Source organism: Equus przewalskii, chromosome 7 (genome assembly GCF_037783145.1).
Source record: "Equus przewalskii isolate Varuska chromosome 7, EquPr2, whole genome shotgun sequence".
Classification (NCBI taxonomy): domain Eukaryota; kingdom Metazoa; phylum Chordata; class Mammalia; order Perissodactyla; family Equidae; genus Equus; species Equus przewalskii.
This window is the reverse complement of record NC_091837.1, coordinates 728,823-748,993: the sequence shown is the minus strand read 5'-3', so window position 1 is coordinate 748,993 and position 20,171 is coordinate 728,823. Positions and strand designations below refer to the sequence as shown.

Below are 20,171 nucleotides of genomic sequence, written 5' to 3'. Positions count from 1 at the left end.
ACACGGAGTCACAGAGGCTGCAAGGGACCTTCCCAAGGTCACAGAGTGACCCGGTCCTTCCCAGAACCGGTAGTCTTTGGGGCTTAAAAATGCAAGGACAAAATCAAAAACAAACGTTGCTTGGAAGCCGGCTGTGGCCAGTTGGCTTAGCTCACACCATGGATTCCCCAGCCAACTGTCTCAGAGGTCTGGGCAACGGGCCGCCCGACAGGATGTCCTGGGGAACCAAGTGGGGATGGGTACTCCTGGAGGAAGAGGCGATGACAGCTGTGCCCCTGGACAGTGGAGGGATGCGGCTCCCTCTGACCCCCCTGCTGTCAGGGCTGTTTTGGGGGTGAAGGCTGTCTAGACTGTCTGGCCCAAAGCCCTCTTGTCCAAAGCAAATGCCAGAGACTTCTCGTCCTGTCCATGGGGAGGCGTTTCTCCCTTCCCAGACGTGCTGTGCCAGCCTGGGAGGTGCCCCCAAACAGAAAAGTCAGAAAAGCTCATCTTCTCCGCGGAGCCCAGGGTAGGGACAGGGAGGGAGGGATCAGTGGGAGGTGTGACCAGGACCTGAGCTTTCTGACACCCCCCAGCCAGGGTGACACTGTGCTCTTAAGAGCTGAGTGATGGGCTTGGGGATACGGGGAGTTTTCTCACGGTGCCTCGAGCGGCCAGGGAGGGCTGCTGTGGCAGGCAGCTTTCTCAGAAGAAACAGCAGGCGGCTGGGCCAGCCGTGGACACAGGAAGGTGGAGGAGTGTCCCTGCCTACTCTAACAGGCAGGGCGGTGCCGTGACAGACACGACATGCCCGGCACTCAGGCCAACCTTGCCTCTTGCTCTACAGGCCTCCTGAAATGAGCTCAAGGGGCCCAGGGAACCCCACAGGCAACAGCAGATATGACCCCAGTTAGAGGCCCCTGCCAACTCACAGTCCACAAGGCAAACACTGTGCTGTGTGAAAAGAATCCATGTCTTCGTTGGGGGCAGTCCTTCTGCGCTCACCCCTGGCACTGCGAGCAGTGAGAACCAGCTCCGCTCGTCCTCGGTTCAGGGCCAGGTGTGGTCGGCATCTCCCACTTTCCTCTTCTCTACATACCTGCCACATGAGCTAAGTGTGTCCTACGTGTCATCAGCATGGTGCCAAAACCCATCAGAGCTAATCAGCCAGTGATGTAATGATGACAGCAGCAGCAAACGCACTCACTTGGCACCTGCTGCGCGCCAGGTGCTGTTCAGAGGAATGCACACATACGACTCTCTGATTCTGCTCCCAATTCCCCTGGGTGGGTTTTTTTCCCCACCACCAAGCAATTCTCCAACACAAGCTGGATGTCTTACAATTTAACTCAAGTCTGACACTCTCCACCTGGAGAGACTGTGAGAGTCCACAGGTTGAGGGCTCAGTCCCACAAGACTGTCTCCATTTCAGACGTCAAGTCACAAGTCCAGGTTGTCACCTGTGCTTCTGACCAACTGGCTGTAGATCAGAAGTGCCAACGATCCCCTCCTTGGCTTCGATTAATTTGCTGAAACAGCTCACAGAGCTCAGAAAAACAGTTTACTCACTAGATTACCAGTTTATTATAAAAGGATGTAACTCAGGAACAGCCAGATGGAAGCCATGCGTAGGACAAGGTCAGGAAAGACGTGGAGCTTCCATGCTCTCTGGGAGCACATCACTCTCCCCAAATCTCCACATGCTCACTGACCCAGAAGCTCTCCAAACTCCATCCTTTCAGGTTTTTATAGAGGCTTCATTACGCAGGCGTGACTGATTAAATCATTGGCCTGGCCACTGGTGACGGAACTCCATCTCCCGTCCCTCTCCCCTCCCTGGAGGTCCGGGTGGGACGGAAAGGTCCAACCCTCTAATCATGGTTGGTTCCTTCAGCAACCAGGCTCCATCCTTAGGTGCTTTTCAAGAGCCACCTCACTAAAATAACAAAAGACATTTACTGCTCTCATGACTTAGGAAACTCCAAGAGTTTTGGGAGCTCTGTGCCAGGAACAGGACGAAGACCAAATATATGCAGGCTTGTGCCACATAACGACATTTTGGTCAAAGACAGACCACATATATGATGTGGTCCCATAAGATTATAATGGAGCTGAAAAATTCCTATCACCTAGTGACATCGTAACCATTGTAACACTGCAGCGCACACATTGTTCACCTGTTTGCGGTGATGCTAGTGTAAACAAACCTACTGTGCTGCCAGTCACTTTTAAAAGCATAGCACATACTACTATGTACACTATGTAATACTTGATAATAAGTGACTGTGTTATGGGTTTACGTGTTTACTATACGATAATTGTTATCATTATTTTAGAGAGCACTCTTTCTACAGTGCTCATTAAAAACAGTTTACTATAAAATAGTTTGCTGTACTGTGCTGGCAGCAGCCTCAGACATCTTGTGTTTACTGCTTCTCTTAATTGTATCATTTCTCTTGGGCTTGATTTAATCTCATGTTGTTTTGTTCATCACAGCCCCTAAGCATACAAAACCCATGGCTAATGTTGCCGGTAAGAGGCCACATTGAGTGATTGACCTGGAAATGAAATTAAAAGTCATTAACGACTACAAAGGTGGAAAATCAGTGATGGTAATTGCTCACCAGTCAGGCATGTCCCATTCCACCGCAGCTGCGATCCTGAAGAACAGGAACAAAGTGATGGAAGCTGTTAAAGGATCTGCTTCATTGAAGGCAACAAGAATAACAAAAATTAGAGAGGGGCCTATATCAGATGTGGACAAATTTCTCATGACCTGGATTGAAGACCAGATAGAGACGTGGATCCCTCTCAGCACCATGACGATCACGGCCAAAGCAAAAAGTTTGCTGTGACGTTGAAAGAAAAGGCTGGACCTGACTGCGACGTTGAATTTACTGCCAGCTCTGGGTGGTTTAAACAATTCAAGAATCATCATTCATCACATAATGTGAAAGTGAGGGGTGAGTCTGTGAGTGCTGATATGAAGGCAGCTGAAGAATTTTTGGAAACTCTAGAAAAGCTGATTGTGGCGAAAAATTACTTGCCAGAGCAAATATTCACTATGGATGAAACCTCCCTATTTTAGAAATGGCTGTCTGAAAGGACTTTCATCCATAAGGAGGCCAAGTCAATGCCGGCCTTTAAGGCTTTTAAGGACAGTCTTACTTGGGGGTAATGTTGCAGGCTACAAATTGAAACCCTTTATGATCTGGCCCAGTGAGAACCCCAGGCCTTCAAGCACACTGATAAGTACACACTGGCAGTGTACTACAGCAGTGAGAAGTCATGGATGACTCAGCTCCTCTTCCAAGATGCCCTCCTGAATTGCTGTGCCAGCAAAATGGAGAACTGCTGTTTGGGGAAAAGCATGCCTTTCAAGATTTTCGCTTATTGTTGATAATGTCCCCAGACATCCTCCTTTTATTGGTGATCTTTATCTCAGTATCGAAGTGGCGTTTCTCCCTCCAAATACCACTTCTTTGATCCAACCAATGGATCAAGGAGTTATAACATCTTTTAAGACCTGCTACCTGAGTAGGACCTTTGCCCAGGCTATTGTTGCAACTGAATGAAACTGGCAAACAGCCATTGATGATTAAGTATCTAGGTACTGAAGTTTTTTCCTGTTTTCAATTACTGATTGTAGCTTTCAGCTGTTTAACTCGCCCATCATTAACTGTGCTGCTTAGGCAACATGCTGTCTGACTCCCACTAGGCTCCTACAGATAACATCTCCCTGCAGCCTGGGTCACCATGGTAATGGGTGTGTGAGCTGTTTTTCAGGAATTAGAACCCCTTTGTCCAGTTCGGGCCTGTTGAGACCACCAACTCATCAACTGGGCAGGTGGAGATGTCCGATAGGTGACCCCTTTTTAAAAAAAATCTGTTATTTATTTTTTGAGGCAGATTAGCCCTGAGCTAACATCTGCTGCCAGTCCTCCTCTTTTTGTTGCAGAAGACTGGGCCTGAGCTAACATCTGTGCCCATCTTCCTCTACTTTATATGTGGGACTCCTACCACAGCATGGCGTGCCAAGTGGTGCCATGTCCCCACGCGGGATCCGAACCAGCGAACCCTGGGCCGCCGAAGCAGAATGTGAACACTTAACTGCTACGCCACCAATACGTGACCTTTTGATGTCAAGAGGATAAAAACTCCACCCTCAGATCATGCTAATGCTGCCACTTTGTGTACATGCGTCCTGTGAAGAGGCATGGAATCTGACTACACTTGTGCAGGTCATCAATGACCTCACCCCTCCTCACCTCCAATCACCTCTCTCCACATTTCAGACCACCTTTCCCCCATCCCATAAATATCCCTGAGTCCCTATTTGCAGGGAAGCAAATTTGAGCCTCATGCTCTCCCTTCCTCACGCAGCTGCCTAATGAGTAAACCCTCTCTCTGCTGCAATCTCGGTGTCTCGGTGTTTGGCTTTCTGGGCGGTGGGCAAAAACGAACCTGGTTCAGTAACATGAGGAAGACACTGATGCAGTTCTGGAAGGATTACAACATCTACGACTACATCAAGAACGTTGCTTGGGCTTGGAGTCATGTCACCAAGGAGTGTATGAATGGCATCTGGAAGAAGACACTCAGGAGGTTCGTATATGACTCCAAAGGATTTGCCAAGGATGAGGAGGCTGCAAAAGTCAACAAGGCCGTGGCTGAGACGGCAAACAACTTTAACCTGGGTGAGAACGACGTTGAGAAGCTCCTGGAGGTGGTTCCTAAGGAACTGACGGACGACGAGTTGTTGGAACCGGACAGGAATGCATAGCTAAAAAAGAGGCAAGAGAAAAGGAAACCACAAGACAAGAAAAGGAACCCCCAAGAAAATTCAGTGAGGGGTTCAGCAGACGCTTTTGCTCGACATGCCTCTTAAAAGGTTTGAAAACATGCACCCCAACACTGAAAGGTTTTCATTAATAGAGAGGAATGTGTATGGTGTGTTATCTGCTTACAAGCAAATCTATGATAAAAAAAAGAAACAAACCAAGCAAACCGCCATAGTCATATTTCTGAAAGAGTGACACTCCTCAAGAAGCGCCTCAGGCAGGCCCTCTAGGAGGTGTTCCAGGAGGAGGCACTGTGACCATAGGAGACGACAGTCCACGTGTGATATTGTCCCTGAAGACCTTGGCAAGTGGGACAAGATGTGGAGATGGAAGACAGTGATACTGAGGATCCTGACCCTGTGCAGGTCTACGCTAATGTGTGCATTAGTCTTACTTTTTAAAAAAAAAGTTTAAGAAGTAAAAGAATAAAATAAAAAAATTTAAAAAGCTTATAGAATAAGGATACAAAGAAAAGTTTTGTACAGCTGTACAATGTGTTTGCATTTTAAGCTGTCTTATCACAAAAGAGTCAAAAAGTTAAAAAAATTAAAGTATATAAAATAAAAAAGGTACAGTAAGCTAAGGTTAGTTTATTATTAAAGAAAGAAAAATCTTTTTTTATAAATTTAGTGTAGCCTAAGTGTACAGTTTATAACGTCTGCGGCAGTGTCCAGGAACATCCGAGGCCTTTGCTCACTCATCACCCACTCACTCACCCAGAGCAGCTTCCAGACCTGCAAGCTCCATTCACGGTAAGCGCCCCATACAGATGTGCCATTTTTTATCTTTTATACCATATTTTTACTGTGCTATTTCTGTTTTGATATGTCTAAATATACAAATACTGTTGTGTCACAGTTGCCTCCAGTACTCAGGACAGTGACATGCTGCACAGCTTTGCAGCCGAGGAGCACCAGGCTAACCACAGAGCCTCGGTGTGCAGCCGGCTACCAGCTAGGTTCGTAAGTACACTCTATGAAGTTCACACAACAAGGAAATCGCCTGATGACGCAGCTTTCTGAGAATATATCCCCATTGTTGAGCACAGGTGACTGAATTTCTTATCATAACTCATAATATCACAGATTCTAATCTTCGAGCTCAGCCACCAGAACACCCACTGTCTAGAGGATGACACTGACTTGTCACGGGGCTAGGGAGTGGCAGAGTCAGGATCAGAATCAGGATCTTACCGGGCAGTCGCTCAAGTCAGGGCTCGTGGCCAGTTGCTACTCTGCCCTCCACTAGTCCACAAGGACGTGACTGGTCATCTCTGTAGACACAGGGACCAGCAAAGGGCCAGACACTTAACCCTAGTCTTTGCTGAGCCAAAGAATGAAAATGAGTACCCACAAACCTCCAGTATATAGACTGTTTTTATAACTGCATGAGATATGAGTGAAACCAATAGAAAATTATCAACATGTCCTCAGGAGTCACAATAAAATGAATGGCAACAAGTGCTTGAATCAGCGTGACCAACTACAACCTTCGTATCGTGATAACTGGAGATCCAATTAAAAATGTGAGAACTTAGTACAAGTCTGGTGCGGACACGTTTTCGTCCCTGTTGGGTAAGTACCTAGGAGTGGGAGTACTGGGTTGAAGGGTAAGTGTATGGCAACTTTAGAAGAAACCACCAAAATGCTTCCAAATTGGTTGTACCATTTTGCCCTCTTGTCTGCAACGGATGAGAATTTCAGCAGCTCTGCAACCTTGGTGCTTGCCGATGTCAGCCTTCTTTGGCCACTCGAGTGGACGGACAATGGTGTGGCCGTGTCTCACTGTGGCTTTGTGTTTCCCTCATGAAGATGATGGTCGAGCATCCTTCTTGTACTTATTTGCCATCTGTGTATCTCCTTCTGGGAAGCTTCTGTTGTTTGCAGTTTTATTACACGGTTGAATGAGTTCTTTACCTGTTCTGGATAGAAGTCCTTTATCAGATATGTGTTTTCATAACCTCTCAGTCTGGGGCTTGCCTTTCGTTTTCTTAATGGAGTCTCCCAGAAAATTAATTTTCTTCAGGTTTGAGGTGCAATTTACACAGCACCCTCTTTAGGTGTAGAGGTCTCTGAATTCTACCACCCAATCAAGACATGGAATATCGCCATCTCTGTCCCCACATTCCCCCACGCTCTCTTCTCCTCTGGCAGGTCTGGTTCTGCAGCTCTTTAGCAAGCTCTGGGTGCTTTTATGTTGCGAATTCTCTTTACCGTGTGGGATGCGAAACGCATCTGGGTCATCTTTGCACCGTGACTCATAAATTCCAGGGTAACAGGAAAAGACCCATTAAACATCCCGTTACACACAGCTCTAATAAAACCGGTAATAATAACACCAAAACGCTCATCTAGCGCTTGCCAGGGACCACTCTCATTCTCCACTTACGCTAACTCATGTGACCTCACGTGCAGCCCGCCCCGGGAGGCACGATCACGATCACTGCCCGCCTTCCGGCTGCGGCACTGAGGCCCAGAAGAGGTGGACCGCCTCCGCCCTCGGGGCCGCCTGCCGCGGAGGACAGGCCGGGGAGACGCGGCCCGCAGAGCCGTGCGCTCGGCCGCCACTCAAGACGAACAGGGTCCGCCCGTGGCCGGGAGGGAGGCGCGGGCCCACGACCCGGAGCCCCGGCGCCCGCTCACCCCCGGCCGGTCCGGGGCACCCAGCGTGGGCGCTCGGGAGGCCGGCGCGCAGGCCGGCAGAGGGAGCCGGGCCCACGCGCCCCGCCTGGGCCGCGCCGCCGCCCCAGGGACCGAGGCGCGTGCCAGGGCGGGCTGCGCATGCGCGTGCGCACGGCGGGCGCGGCGCGGCGTGTGCACGCGAGCCGGGGGCGGGCGGCGGCCGGGGGCGCATGCGCACCGGGGCGCCGAGGCTGGAGGCGTGCCCGGCTCAGGAGAGCGGTGCGGTCGGCCCAGTCTGCTTCTCGCTGGCGGGCGCCGTAAGCATCAGCGTCCCCGCAAGTTCCCACTTCGGCTGCGGGAAGCAGAGTGTGTGCAGGGAACGGAACGCTCGGCTCCGCGGCGGGGAGTTGCAGATAGAAGGAGCTCGGTCCGCAGGAGCGCGGTGGCGGCGGTGCGGAACTGCCGGCGCCGGCCCCGGAGCCCCCCGTGGTTTCTTAGGCCCGCCGTCGCCGGCTGTGCGGGGTTTTGTTTAACTGTTGGTGAATAAGACTTCTAGTCCGATGGTCCGGGTCCCAGCCCTGCCCACCCCCTGGCTTTGAGCCAGGCACGTCTTATTCCTGAGCTCTTTATTCCCATTGTTACAGCGGGCAGGGTGCGCCGCTGTTCAACACTGCACTTGTTAAATCGAAGGAAACAGCCTGGCCTGTGGCTGACTCACGCGCGTGCTTGCAGCGGGTGCCACGGCCTGGGCCTGGCCTGGCTCACCTGCGGGGGGCCCAGTGAGGGACCAGACCTTGCAGTGAAAGGGGTAGCGTTGAAAGTGCGGTAGAGGACAGAGTGGAGGCCAGGCGTGAGTTCTGCGTGGCAGGAGGGGGAGTCCGCGCAGGTTCCACCCAGGAGATGACCTCTAAACTGGGCCTTGAAGATGAGGTGGCAGTGGGCCGCTCCTGGCAAAAGGGATGCCTGAAAGCCTGCACGGGCCATCGATGTGTCTGGAGAGTTCTGAGAATGGCTGCCAGACCAGTGTTGGGCCTGTGGGTAGACAGTAGGTGGGCTTGGAGGGGGACAGGGGGAAAGAGTGTGGAGGACCCCCAGTGCCCCTGCAAGTGGTGAAAAGCTGCAGAGGGTCCTCAGGCATGGAACTAACAACAGATGTGTGTTTCAGTAAAGCGACTCTGGCAGGAACCAGATAGGAATTGTATTTGTACAAAGGGGATGTTGGAGGAAGGAAGTTAATTTCAGCCCGGGGAGTGCAGTGGGGATGGAGATGGAAGCAGGATTTAAGCAGGATTTCAGAGAGATTTTGGAGATAATCAACAGGCGTCACTGGCTACCCATCACAGCTGAATCTAAGATGACTCCTAGTTCTGGAGAACCAGGGGGACTGAGTCATTAAGACATTTGAGTTTCTGTGAAGTGCAGACCTTGTGCCAGGTGCTCAGCATCCGAGATAAAAAATACCTAGTCTCTGCCCTTAAGGCGTTTGTTGTTGAATCCAGGAGGTGGATGCGTAACTAGGTGATTATATCTCTGTACATGTGGTGACGAGCATCACGTGTCCCTGCCTGAGCCTGAGGTGGGGTTGGGGCAGGGAGGGCTTCCCGAAGGAGGGAGGCCTGAGCGTCAGGGAAACTGGAATTGCCAGGCAATATGAGCATCTGAGGCACAGAAAGTGTGTGAGCAGGAAGGCCAGGCCGTTTGTGATGTGTTTGGAGAGTTAGAAGCAGACACTGGAGTGGAGAGGATCTCATCGAGCCAGGTGCTGGCGTGTGAAGTGGGAGGTAGAGCTTGAGTTTTATTCTCAAGGGTGTGGGGAGCCATGGCAAGGCTTTACTTGCAGGAGAGCTCATTCAGATTTGGCTTGGGAGGGCTTAGCCTGGGTGCATTGTAGGGAAAAGCTCAAAAGAGGAGAAGCTTGTAGGGAAGGGCGTGGCAGGAAGTGCTGGGGAGCCAGAGTCGGGGGCTGAACCTGGGCAGTTCAGCAGGGCCAGGGCAGGAGCAGGGCCAGCGTGGGGAGTACAGGAAGGAGACTGGTGGAGGGGCAGTGGAGGCGGAGTGGGGAGGGTGGGTGCATGGGGCCTTGGGGACATCCCAGTCAAGATACCTAATGGCAGTTTACTAGCTAAGGCGACTGGCAGTTGACTTAACCTTGGTAAGCTTGTCTCCTCACGTGCAACGTAGGGATGGCAGTACCTACCTCATAATGCTGGGGTGAGTCACTCGACAAGATATTTACTTAGCACTTTCCAGTGTTCTGGGTGCCAGGGATTCAGCTGGACTGCTGCAGTGTAAAAGACACAGGCAATACAAGTAAAGGTAAAAATATAAGGCCCAATTAGAGGTGCAGATTTGGCTATGGTCCACATCAAATCTCCCAGAAGAGCATGGCGTGAGTGAGCATTCCCCAGTTGCTGGGCAAGGTGGAGGCTGCATGATGACAGGGTGCTGGCCAGCAGGGATTGCACTGAGGTGTGTCTGAACGGCCTTGGCAAGGCTGTCTTTAAAATGATGGTTTCGCACTGGGTGATCCCCAAGCTCTTCCTTGGTATTGTAACTTCCAGTGATCACCCGTGTGCCTCTGTGTCTGTGCAGAGAGGAGCTGGCTCTCGGAGTTTAATGGTGTGGATGCAAACTACCAGGAGTCTCATGGGAGGAACCCAGGCCCATGGGGCTTTGCCAGGAGCCTGCCTTCTCTCAATATCCAGTGAGTGTTTTCAAAGTATCGTGTGTTTGCTAGGTGCGTAAGAGTGGAACAGCAGCTTTTATTGTTTGTTATTGCCGCTTTTCAGAGTAGGCTAATTGTTATCGCATTTCATAGCTGAGATTAAGGCATGATGCTATTAGGCACCTTGTCAGAGGTTCCACAGCCATCTGAAGGACTTTTTCTTTCCCTCGACTATCTGAACTGTATCCCAGAAGGATTTCATAGTTCCGGTCAGAACAATGTAAATAACAAATTAATGTTTTTTTTAATAAAGTAGCAATAATGATTTATCTGAAGTTAATTTATAAATAACTTTGGAGTTTTTACTCATAATTTTTAACCAAATTTGAAATCTTCAAAGGCTAATAAAAATAGTTAATATTTGTTGAATGCTTCATATGTATTTTCTCATTTAATCTTCACAGCACCCTCATGAGCTCGGTGTGACCATCCCGTTTTTACTGATGGTGGGATTGAGTGAGGCGGAGCGAGGTTAGAGCGACTCGCGGCCCTGGGAAGGCCGAAGCCCCCTGACCGAGTGTGTCGCTTGCTGGTCCTGGCCTTGGAGACTCAGGCGTGCTGGTGCGGAGACGGAGCATGGGGGCGACTGGGGGAGTCTCGGGCGCTGCTTGGAGCAGGGAGCTGACGGGCAGGGAAGGCTGGGCGGCTGGTTCAGCACAGGCCACCGCGGAGGGACGCTCAGCCAACGTGGGCCTCTCAACAGGGTTCCATGCGGTGGCCTGCTCAGTGCATCCGGCCCGGAGAGTTGGCTGGAAGCAGCGTGTGATCTGGTTTGGTAAGTGGATAAGGCGTGGGCACTGATAAAGCTCTTAAGTTTATTAGTGGGCTTTTTTAAAAAAGCTTTCCTGTGCTTTTAAATATTGACTCTGTTGCTTCAACCTGTTTTCCTTTGGACACGTATGTGCCTTTGGCATATGAGAGTCCCCTGAGGGTGCCGGTGAAGATGTGTGCCACGAGCCCACACTGCCTCCACAGTGGTGGCTGCCAAAACGAACAGCTGTGAAATGACTTGTGAGTTGGGATAAACATATTTGTCCCTTTTTGTCATACAATCAGCAAGTGCTGGCAGTGCCTGCTTGTAACTGCGATGGACCCTCCCTACTATATTTCTTTGGAAGTGGGCATGGAAACCATGGCATCGTTTGTTTTCTTTGGGGTCCAGGTTCGGAGCCTGTCCCCATTTTCGGGCAGGCCTTGGCTCCTCAGCCTCCGCAGGCTCGGGCCTTCCTGTTTTTGTCGTTCTCCGTTTGCTTCGTAGGCATGCTTTGTGTAGGGGAGAAGAACGCCCGTAAAGGAAGCGTCCCAGAGGGTGACCAGGTGCACAGTTCAGCCAAGTGGGTGACTCGATGGGACGTGTCTCTTTGTGTTTGTTCAGGTCGGGAAGGGTGTGACAGCGTGCTGGAAGAGATTCGGCTCCCAGCCAAATAACTTTACCACCTGAAGTCCTGGGCGGCTGTGTCGAGGGCCCTGCTGAGGCTGCCTGAGGACCCGAGCGCGTGGCCCACAGAGCCCCGCACGGTGCTCGCTGCGGACAGCGTGCTGCCCGGTCGTTGTGTGTGCGCCTCTGGGTACATGCACAGTGTTCCCCCTGTATGTGCATTTATGTGCGTAAAAGTATAGCTACGTGCTGAAGTTTTTATGAGTAAAAGGAGAAAAAAGGGGCCGGCCTGGTGGCGCAGCAGTGAAGTTCGCATGTGCCACCTGGGTGCGGACATGACACCGCTCGGCAAGCCATGCTGTGGCAGGCGTCCCACATATAAAGTAGAGGAAGATGGGCATGGATGTTAGGGCATCTTCCTCAGCAAAAAGAGGAGGATTGGCAGCAGATGTTAGCTCAGGGCTAATCTTCCTCAAAAAACAAAAAAAGAAGAAGAAAAAGGGTATGAGGGGGTGGGTAGAAAAGATGGCAGCACGCTGGTGGTAATTGAAGCTGGATGATGGCCACATGGGAGTTCCGTCTACTCTTCTCTCTGCTTCTGTGTACATTTGAAAATTCTAAAATAAAAAGGTCTAAAGATATGTAGAGTATTTAAACATTTGTTTAAGCCTTTGATCCGCTCTCTACCCTCTGCGCCCAGCCTTGCCCAGACGCTGTGCTGGGCGTCTGGACGCTGTGACTATTCTCTGCTTTCACGGCGCTCAGAGCTGGGGGGCAGACGTTAATCTAACATCACAGAAATACTGGATTTCAAACAGAGAGGAATTCTTTGAAGCACGGTGACAGGGTATTATGGAAACCTTGAACAGCGGAAGCTGTTAGGGGGAGGGTCAGAATAAGCACGGAAGGATTAAGGACCGAGCTGAAGTCTAAAGCATGACTAGGAATTAACTGGGCACTGTGGGGCAGAGGGAGAAGGAGAAGAGAGTTCCAGAAGATGGGGCTCTCCTGTGCAGCACCCAGGACCTGAGGCGGGTCAGGATGCTGGAGCCCAGGGGGTGGGGAGGGTGGCTGGGAGGCGGCCAGGCGCGTTGCCAGGCCTTGTTAAGGAATTGCCCCTGATCCTGGGAGCCGTGGACAGTCAGTGAAGAGTTGAAGCAGGAAGTAACTACAAATCAACTTCCTCTTCTCAGGCTGCCATTTTGGCTGCAACATGGAGGGCGAATGCGGGGGTAGGAGTTGACGAGCAGGTGGGAGACTGAGGCTCTCTGTGGGGCAGGGGGAGGTGGGAGCAAAGATGTGTCTGAGAGAGATTTAAGATTTGGTGACAGTGTGGATACAGTCAGGGAGAGGGGGGTCATTGTGGAGGTGGTGGCCTATCCTGTGCTGAGATGGGACACCAGAGGGAGGGATCAGTGTGGAGGACAAGTCCTGCTTTCATTTGGTGGAGTTGGAGGGCGGTGTTGCCATGGAGACTGGTTGTAAAGACTTGGAGCTCAGAGCAGGGATCTGGATGGAGAAAGGAGCTGGAGAACTCCTCCCCCACAGCAATGGTAGAAAGGATCTGAGGGACTCCTCCCCCACAGCAATGGTAGAAAGGATCTGAGGGACTCCTCCCCCGATGGGCCATAAGGGATCTGAGGGACTCCTCCCCCGAGGCAATGGTAGAAAGGATCTGAGGGACTCCTCCCCCGATGGGCCATAAGGGATCTGAGGGACTCCTCCTCCGATGGGCCATAAGGGATCTGAGGGACTCCTCCCCCGAGGGTGATGGTCATAAGGGATCTGAGGGTTTCTTCCCACATGGGCGATGGTGGGGGAGAGTCACAAACCAGCAGGAAACCGGAACAGCATTCTGTTGGCTGTCTCCAGCATAGGCTCTAGCCCAGGCTGGATTTTTTCCTTTTGAAATTAAAGTTATGCTTAAGCATGGTTGTCATAAAAATGTTAAAACATAGGGGCCTGCCTGGTGGCGTAGTGGTGAAGTTTGTGCACCCTGCTTTGGCGGCCTGAGCGTTGCTGGTTCAGATCCTGGGCCTGGACCTATGCACTGCTTGTCAAGCCATGCTGTGGCAGGCATCCTACCTATAAAGTAGAGGGACATGGGCACAGATCTTAGCTCAGAGCCAACCTCCCTCAGTAAAAAGAAGGATTGGTGGCAGTGTTAGCTCAGGGCTAATCTTCCTCAAAAAAAAAAAAATTGGATAACAAGTATAAAAATAAAAACTCAGAACATGTTGCCTTCAAAAAGAAAAAAGTTAAACCATAACAGGAGCATACAGATATGAGCCCTCAGAGCCTTTCTGTACAGTTCCATGTATGTACATATGTGTCTGTATACTTGGTTTTATATTTTACTTAAGTGGGTCCATAATCATCACCTCAGTAGCTTGTTTCCTTTGAAGTTTTTTTTCTGATTTTTCTGTATGAAAGTTTAATACAGAGTTACAATGAAAGTCTCTGGAAACCCCATCCTACACATGGCGTCCCTGGTAACATGTTCCGACCTTCTCTTCACGCCTGTGGAGTCCCTGCTTATATGGGGACATCGTCATTTGTTCACTCGTTTCTCTGTTGAAGGACACTTAGGTTGTCTGTAGATTTCCTGCTATTAAAAATAACACTGCAGTGAGTGTCCTTGAGTGTGTGTGTTCATTTGTGTGTATTTTTGGAGGCTGGATTCCTCCAGGTGGAATCGCTGGGTTGGAGTGCAAACACTTTGGAGTTTTGGCAGATGCTGCCCAATGGCCCCGAGAAGGCCTGTTTCCCCACACTTTCAGCAGCACTGGCTTTTACCCTTCTTAAGTTTTTTCTAATCTGTTGGGTGAAAAAGCTTGTCTTATCGATACTTTAATTTACATTCCACCAATTACTTGCAAATTTATGCATCTTTAAATGTTTATTGACTATAGGTAATTACCGTGAGAAAATTGTAACTTCTGCCCGTTTTTCTTTGGGGTTGCTTTCCTTTTTCTTTATTGAGTTGTAACAGTTCTTTATATGATATGGATGTTAATTGTTAATAGCTCCTTAAAAAGGGCATGCCCACCTTTAGATAGCAGTCTGAGAAGTTTCCCTTCTTCCATGTCCCCCTCTGTGCCCCGTGTCTGTCATCATCAGGCCCTGCTTATTCTCCTTGAAGCATCTTGACAACTCTGCTCTTGGCCCCTTAAGATCGAGGACACTCCACAGAACATACCCTGCAGGTTCCTGAGGGTGAGGTGACCTGCCCGGGAGCTTACGCTGAGGGTGGAGCCCTGGCTTCTGCTTCTGTGACAGCTTTGAATGATACACTGGTGGGTGTTGGGCCCTGAAGGCCTCCCAGGTCTGACTTCACTTGGGCTGTCACTGGTGAGCATCTCAGGACACTGTACATTTCTGGCGTGAGCCTTGCCCCTGCTCGTGCTGTCAGTTCAGTTTCCCGGGTGGCCAGTGGGGGAAAAGAGTGACTATCAACATGTCACAAAGATGTTTGGTTTGAAAAGCAGAATGTAGTTCTTGAGAATGTGTGGAATCTTCCAGTCCTTGGAGCTGTGGGACCCTGGGGGATCCATCCGTATAGGATGCAGGTTGTGAAGCGTGATGATTTCAGGAAGGTGAGTCATTGACGGAAGGTCCCTGGTGTGGCCTGATGTGCTTGTTGGCGCTGCAGCAGCGAGGCCAGAAGTGGAGCGATTTTCCTTGCTGTGTCTTCTCTCTGGGTTTTGCTGCGCGGGGCGGGGGTGTCTGAGGCCCAGGCTATCACCAGAATCTTGGTGAGCTGGCTTCTGACCCCATGTTCTTCCAAACACTCCATGGTCAAGGCTGGAAGCCCCCAGGGCTCTGGCCCCAGGGGCTGTCCAGGCTGCCTGCCCAGTTGCCCCCCAGTCTTCCTCTGCACCCCCCTCGTCCTCCATAGTTAGTTCCCGGGCTGCGCACAGACAGTTCTGTCCCCAGCTCTTGGGGGTGTCACCTTCTCCTATCTCCCTCTTCTTGCTTGATTTGTTTTGTTTCTTTGTTTTATACCAGCTTTATTGAGATATAATTCCCATACCATACACTTCACCCATCTGAAGTATACAATTCAACAGTTTGTAGCATATCCACAGAGTTGTGCAACCATCACCACAATCAATTTTAGGACCTGTTCACCCCCAAAAGAAACCCTGAACCCCTTAAGCAGTCATTCCCGTTTCTCCCCACTCCCCTCAGCCCCTGAAAATCTGCTTTCTGTCTCGGTTGGTTTGCCTGGGTGTTTCACATCGGTGGAATCAGACAGCTTGTGTCCACTTGTTTTTAAAGATGGGAGCAGAGGCTAGGCTGCTGAACATCCAAACTGTGAGCTCTGGGCCGGATGACGCGTGAGTTAGCCCTGCCTAGGGGGCCCATGAGCTGAGGCCCAGGACCGGGTAACGGGCAGGACCTGAGGAGTCACGGCCACTCTGGGCGTTCTGGTCAGGACCAGATGGAACTGGACAGGGGGTGGCAGTGGTCATGGATGGGAGCTCCTAGGGACCTCTGGATCCTGTAATCTAGAGAGACCCAGAACTTGAGCTCTGCTTTCTGTGTCTCCTAGGCCCTGGACACACTTGTTCTTTGATGCTGTACATGGCCGGAAATTTATTCTGTTGAAAATTTCACCAATTAGATGCTGGGTAAATAAGCACCGTAAGCTTTTCTGGAGGTTTGTTTGTTTGTTTGTTTTGTCCTTTTGTTTATTTGATTTTTGAGGAAGACTGGCCCTGAGCTAACATCTGTGCCCATCTTCCTCTACTTTATATGTGGGACGCCTGCCACAGCGTGGCTTGCCAAGCTGTGCCATGTCCACACCCGGGATCCAAACTGGCAAATCCCGGGCCACCGAAGTGGAACATGTGAACTTAACTGCTGCACCACTGGGCCAGCCCCATGGAAGGTTTTGACATTCATTTTCATTTATTCACATCTTATGGTGAATTATTTTTTTTAAAGTTTTTATTGAGATTATGATAGTTTACAACCTTGTGAAATTTCAGTTGTACGTTATTGTCTGTCAGTCGTGTTGGAGGTGCACCCCTTCACCCTTTGTGCCCACCCCCACCCCGTTTCCCCTGGTAACCACTAATCTGTTCTCTTTGTCTACATGTTTAACTTCCACATGTGAGTGGAGTCATACAGAGATTGTCTTTCTCTATCTGGCTTATTTCACTTAAATAATACCCTCAAGGTCCATCTATGTTGTTGCAAATGGGATGATTTTATCCTTTTTTATGGCTGAATAGTATTCTTTATCCACTCATCAGTTGAGGGACACTTAGGTTGCTTCCACATCTTGGCTATTGTAAGTAATGCTGCAATGAACATAGGGGTGCATGGGACTTTTGGAATTGCTGATTTCAAGTTCTTTGGATAGATACCCAGTAGTGGGATGGCTGGGTCATATGTTATTTCTATTTTAATTTTTTGATAAATCTCCATACTATTTTCCATAGTGGCTGTACCAGTTTGCATTCCAACAAGCAGTGTATGAGGGTTCCTTTTTCTCCACAACCTCTCCAACATTTGTTACTTTTTGTTTTGGTTGTTTTTGCCATTCTGATGGGTTTAAGGTGATATCTTAGTATAGTTTTGATTTGCATTTCCCTGATGATCAGTGATGATGAGCATCTTTCCATGTGCCTATTGGCCATCCATATATCTTATTTGGAGAAATGTCTGTTCATGTCCCCTGCCCATTTTTTGATCGGGTTGTTTGATTTTTTGTTGTTGAGTTGTGTGTGTTCTTTACATATTATGGAGATTAACCCTTTATCGGATATATGACTTGCAAATATTTTTTCCCAATTGGTTGGTTGTTTTTTTGTTTTAATCCTGTTTTCCTTGCCTTGAAGAAGCTCTTTAGTCTGATGAAGTCCCATTTGTTTATTCTTTCTATTGTTTCCCTTGTCTGAGAAGACATGGTGTCCAAAAAGATCCTTTTGATACTGATGTCAAAGAGTGTGTGTACTGCCTATATTTACTTCTAGAAGCCTTATGGTTTCAGGTCTTACCTTTAGGTCTTTGGTCCATTTTGAGTTTATTTTTGTTAATGGTGAAAAAGAATGGTCAATTTTCATTCTCTTACATGTGGCTTTCCAGTTTTCCCAGCACCATTTGTTGAAGAGACTTTCTTTCCTTCTTTGTAGGCCCTCAGTTCCTTTGTTGAAGATTAGCTGTCCATAGATGGGTGGTTTTATTTCTGGGCTTTCAATTCTGTTCCATTGATCTGTGCGCCTGTTTTTGTACCAGTACCATGCTGTTTTGATTACTCTAGCTTTGTAGTATGTTTTGAAGTCAGGGATTGTGATGCCTCCAGCTTTGTTCTTTTTCTCAGGATTGCTTTAGCAATTCAGGGTCTTTTGTTGCCCCATATGAATTTTAGGATTCTTTGTTCTATTTCTGTAAGGAATGTCACTGGGTTTCTGATTGGGATTGTGTTGAATCTGTAGATTGCTTTAGGTAGAATGGACATTTTAACTATGTTTATTCTTCCAATCCATGTACTTGGAATGTCTTTCCATCTCTTTATGCCGTCATCGATTTCTTTCAGGAAAGTCTTGTAATTTTCATTGTATAGGTTCTTCACTTCCTTGGTTAAATTCACCCTGAGGTATTTTATTCTTTTTGTTGCCATTGTGAATGGTATTGTGTTCTTGAGTTCTTTTTCTGTTAGTTCGTTATTAGAGTATAGAAATGCTACTGATTTATCTAAATTGATTTTATACACTGCAACTTTGCTGTAGTTGTTGATTATTTCTAATAGTTTTCCATTGGATTCTTTGGGATTTTCTATATATAAGATCATGTCGTCTGCAAACAGCGAGAGTTTCACTGCTTCGTTGCCTATTTGGATTCCTTTTATTTCTTTTTCCTGGTGAATTGCTCTGGCCAAAACCTCCAGTACTATGTTGAATAAGAGTGGTGACAGTGGGCACCCTTGGCTTGTTCCTGTTCTCAGGGGGATGGCTTTCAGTTTTTGTCCGTTGAGTATGATGTTGGCTGTGGGTTTGTCATATATGACCTTTATTATGTTGAGATACTTTCCTTCTATACCCATTTTATTGAGAGTTTTTATTGTAAATGGATGTTGGATTTTGTCAAATGCTTTCTCTGCATCTATTGAGATGATCACGTGGTGTTTGTTTCTCATTTTGTTAATGTGGTGTATCACGTTGATTGCCTTGCAGATGTTGAACCATCCCTGTGTCTTAGGGTGAATTATTTTAATTCAAGCACTTTCTTCTTAATACTTCGAAGAAATTAGTTTAATGAGCCTGGAAGTCTGCTGTCACCTTAGTTTTGGTGATTGGCCTTCAGGATCGATTCCCTGGCAGTTGTCATGTCAGATGTGTGCCAGGGAAGCCCTGTGGGAAATAATGAGCAAAGTCAAACGGTCCTTTCACCCAGGGACCTTCTCTCCAATTGTGTGAGAGAGAAGACCTGACTCCTCAGATCCTCTTGCTCGTTGCTCAGACCCCTGCTGTGGCCCCCATTCGCCTAGTAACAGCCAAAGGCCCCACTGTAGCCATGGCCTGTGCGACCTGCAGCTCTCCCACTCACACGAGCCGCCTTGGTCCCCGGCAGACCAGGCATGGTCTCACCCCGGAGCCTTTGCACAGGTTTTTCCTGCTTTCTTGAATTGGCCCCATCCCCCGCTCCCTTCCTCCAAGTCTGCCCAGATCCTGCTTTCTCAGGTGCTAGCACACCTGGGGCCTGGTGGTGGTAGGCACCCCAGAAGTATCTGCTGGAAGAAAGAGTGAACAACTGTGTCGTGAGTGTGGAAAGTCAAGGCTCCAGTGGAAGAGCCCCCGGTCTCACCAGGCCTCAAGTTTCTGTCACTAAGAGAACTGTTTGGCTCCTTCCTGCATCTGACAGTTCTGACACTGCTGGAGTTCAAGAGAGAAGGAGCCATGAGAAGTGGCCTCTGCTCTGTGGGGCTGTCAGAGGCAGTGAGCCCTGGGTGGGAGGCTGGAGGACCAGCACCCTCCTCCTCGCCACAGCAGAGCCCAGCTCTGCAGCCTGAGGACAGCCTGTGCCGCTGCCTTCCTTGGCCGATCGCTTGGTGCCTGTTGGCTACCAGGCTGTGGAGACGGTGCAGGCTGGGTTCCTCCTGTCCTTGGGCGGGGTCCCTCTTTATCCCTTGGTAAAACAACAAACTGGTTGGAATGTGGTTAATGGTTAGTCAGGCCTGTGTGAAGGCAGGTCCTTGTCTCCTGGATACAAGCCACAGTCTGTCCAGGGCCTGCGAGGCCTCAGCCCAGCCCAGCCTGACCGCACTGCAGCCTCACAGAGCCCCCAGCCCCATGGCCCACCCTTGCTTGGCTCCGCTCTCCACTCTGTCCCCACTTTGCGTCCCAACCCTCCCCCATAGGACACCTGCTCACCACTACTCCTCGACGACAGGAGAGGACCTGGGGCGTCAGTACACGCTGAGTGAGCAGATGCAGAGCTCATCTGTAAGACTAGCGCTGACGCGTTTCTGCTGAGATAATCACACTTTTGTTTGTGTTTAGAGAACATTATTAACATTTGGAGGTTTAGCAAATTCCAAGGAGAGAAAGGGAGGGACGAAGGTTCTTTTTTAAAAACAACTTTATTGTAGGCAAATACAAATATGTGCACAAATAGAA

At 49.4% G+C, this 20,171-nt stretch overlaps 1 protein-coding gene across 1 annotated transcript; it reads left to right on the top strand.

Moving 5' to 3' along the window:
* The first annotated feature begins 5,825 nt into the window (after positions 1-5,825).
* Positions 5,826-12,185, top strand: LOC103567566 (uncharacterized). Its single transcript, XM_070628012.1, has 6 exons — positions 5,826-5,868; positions 7,291-7,980; positions 10,034-10,145; positions 10,571-10,727; positions 10,870-10,941; positions 11,542-12,185. Exons 1-4 carry the CDS (start codon positions 5,826-5,828, stop codon positions 10,590-10,592), a joined length of 867 nt encoding a protein of 288 aa, XP_070484113.1. The 3' UTR covers positions 10,593-10,727; positions 10,870-10,941; positions 11,542-12,185.
* Positions 12,186-20,171: the final 7,986 nt, after the last annotated feature.

Coding starts and splice junctions, on each gene's coding strand:
- LOC103567566 (XM_070628012.1), top strand. CDS start 5,826: ATGACGCAGCTTTCTGAGAATATATCCCCATTGTTGAGCACAG. Junction 5,869..7,290: donor ATCCCCATTGTTGAGCACAG/GTGACTGAATTT, acceptor TGCGGCACTGAG/GCCCAGAAGAGGTGGACCGC. Junction 7,981..10,033: donor GGGGTTTTGTTTAACTGTTG/GTGAATAAGACT, acceptor GTGTCTGTGCAG/AGAGGAGCTGGCTCTCGGAG.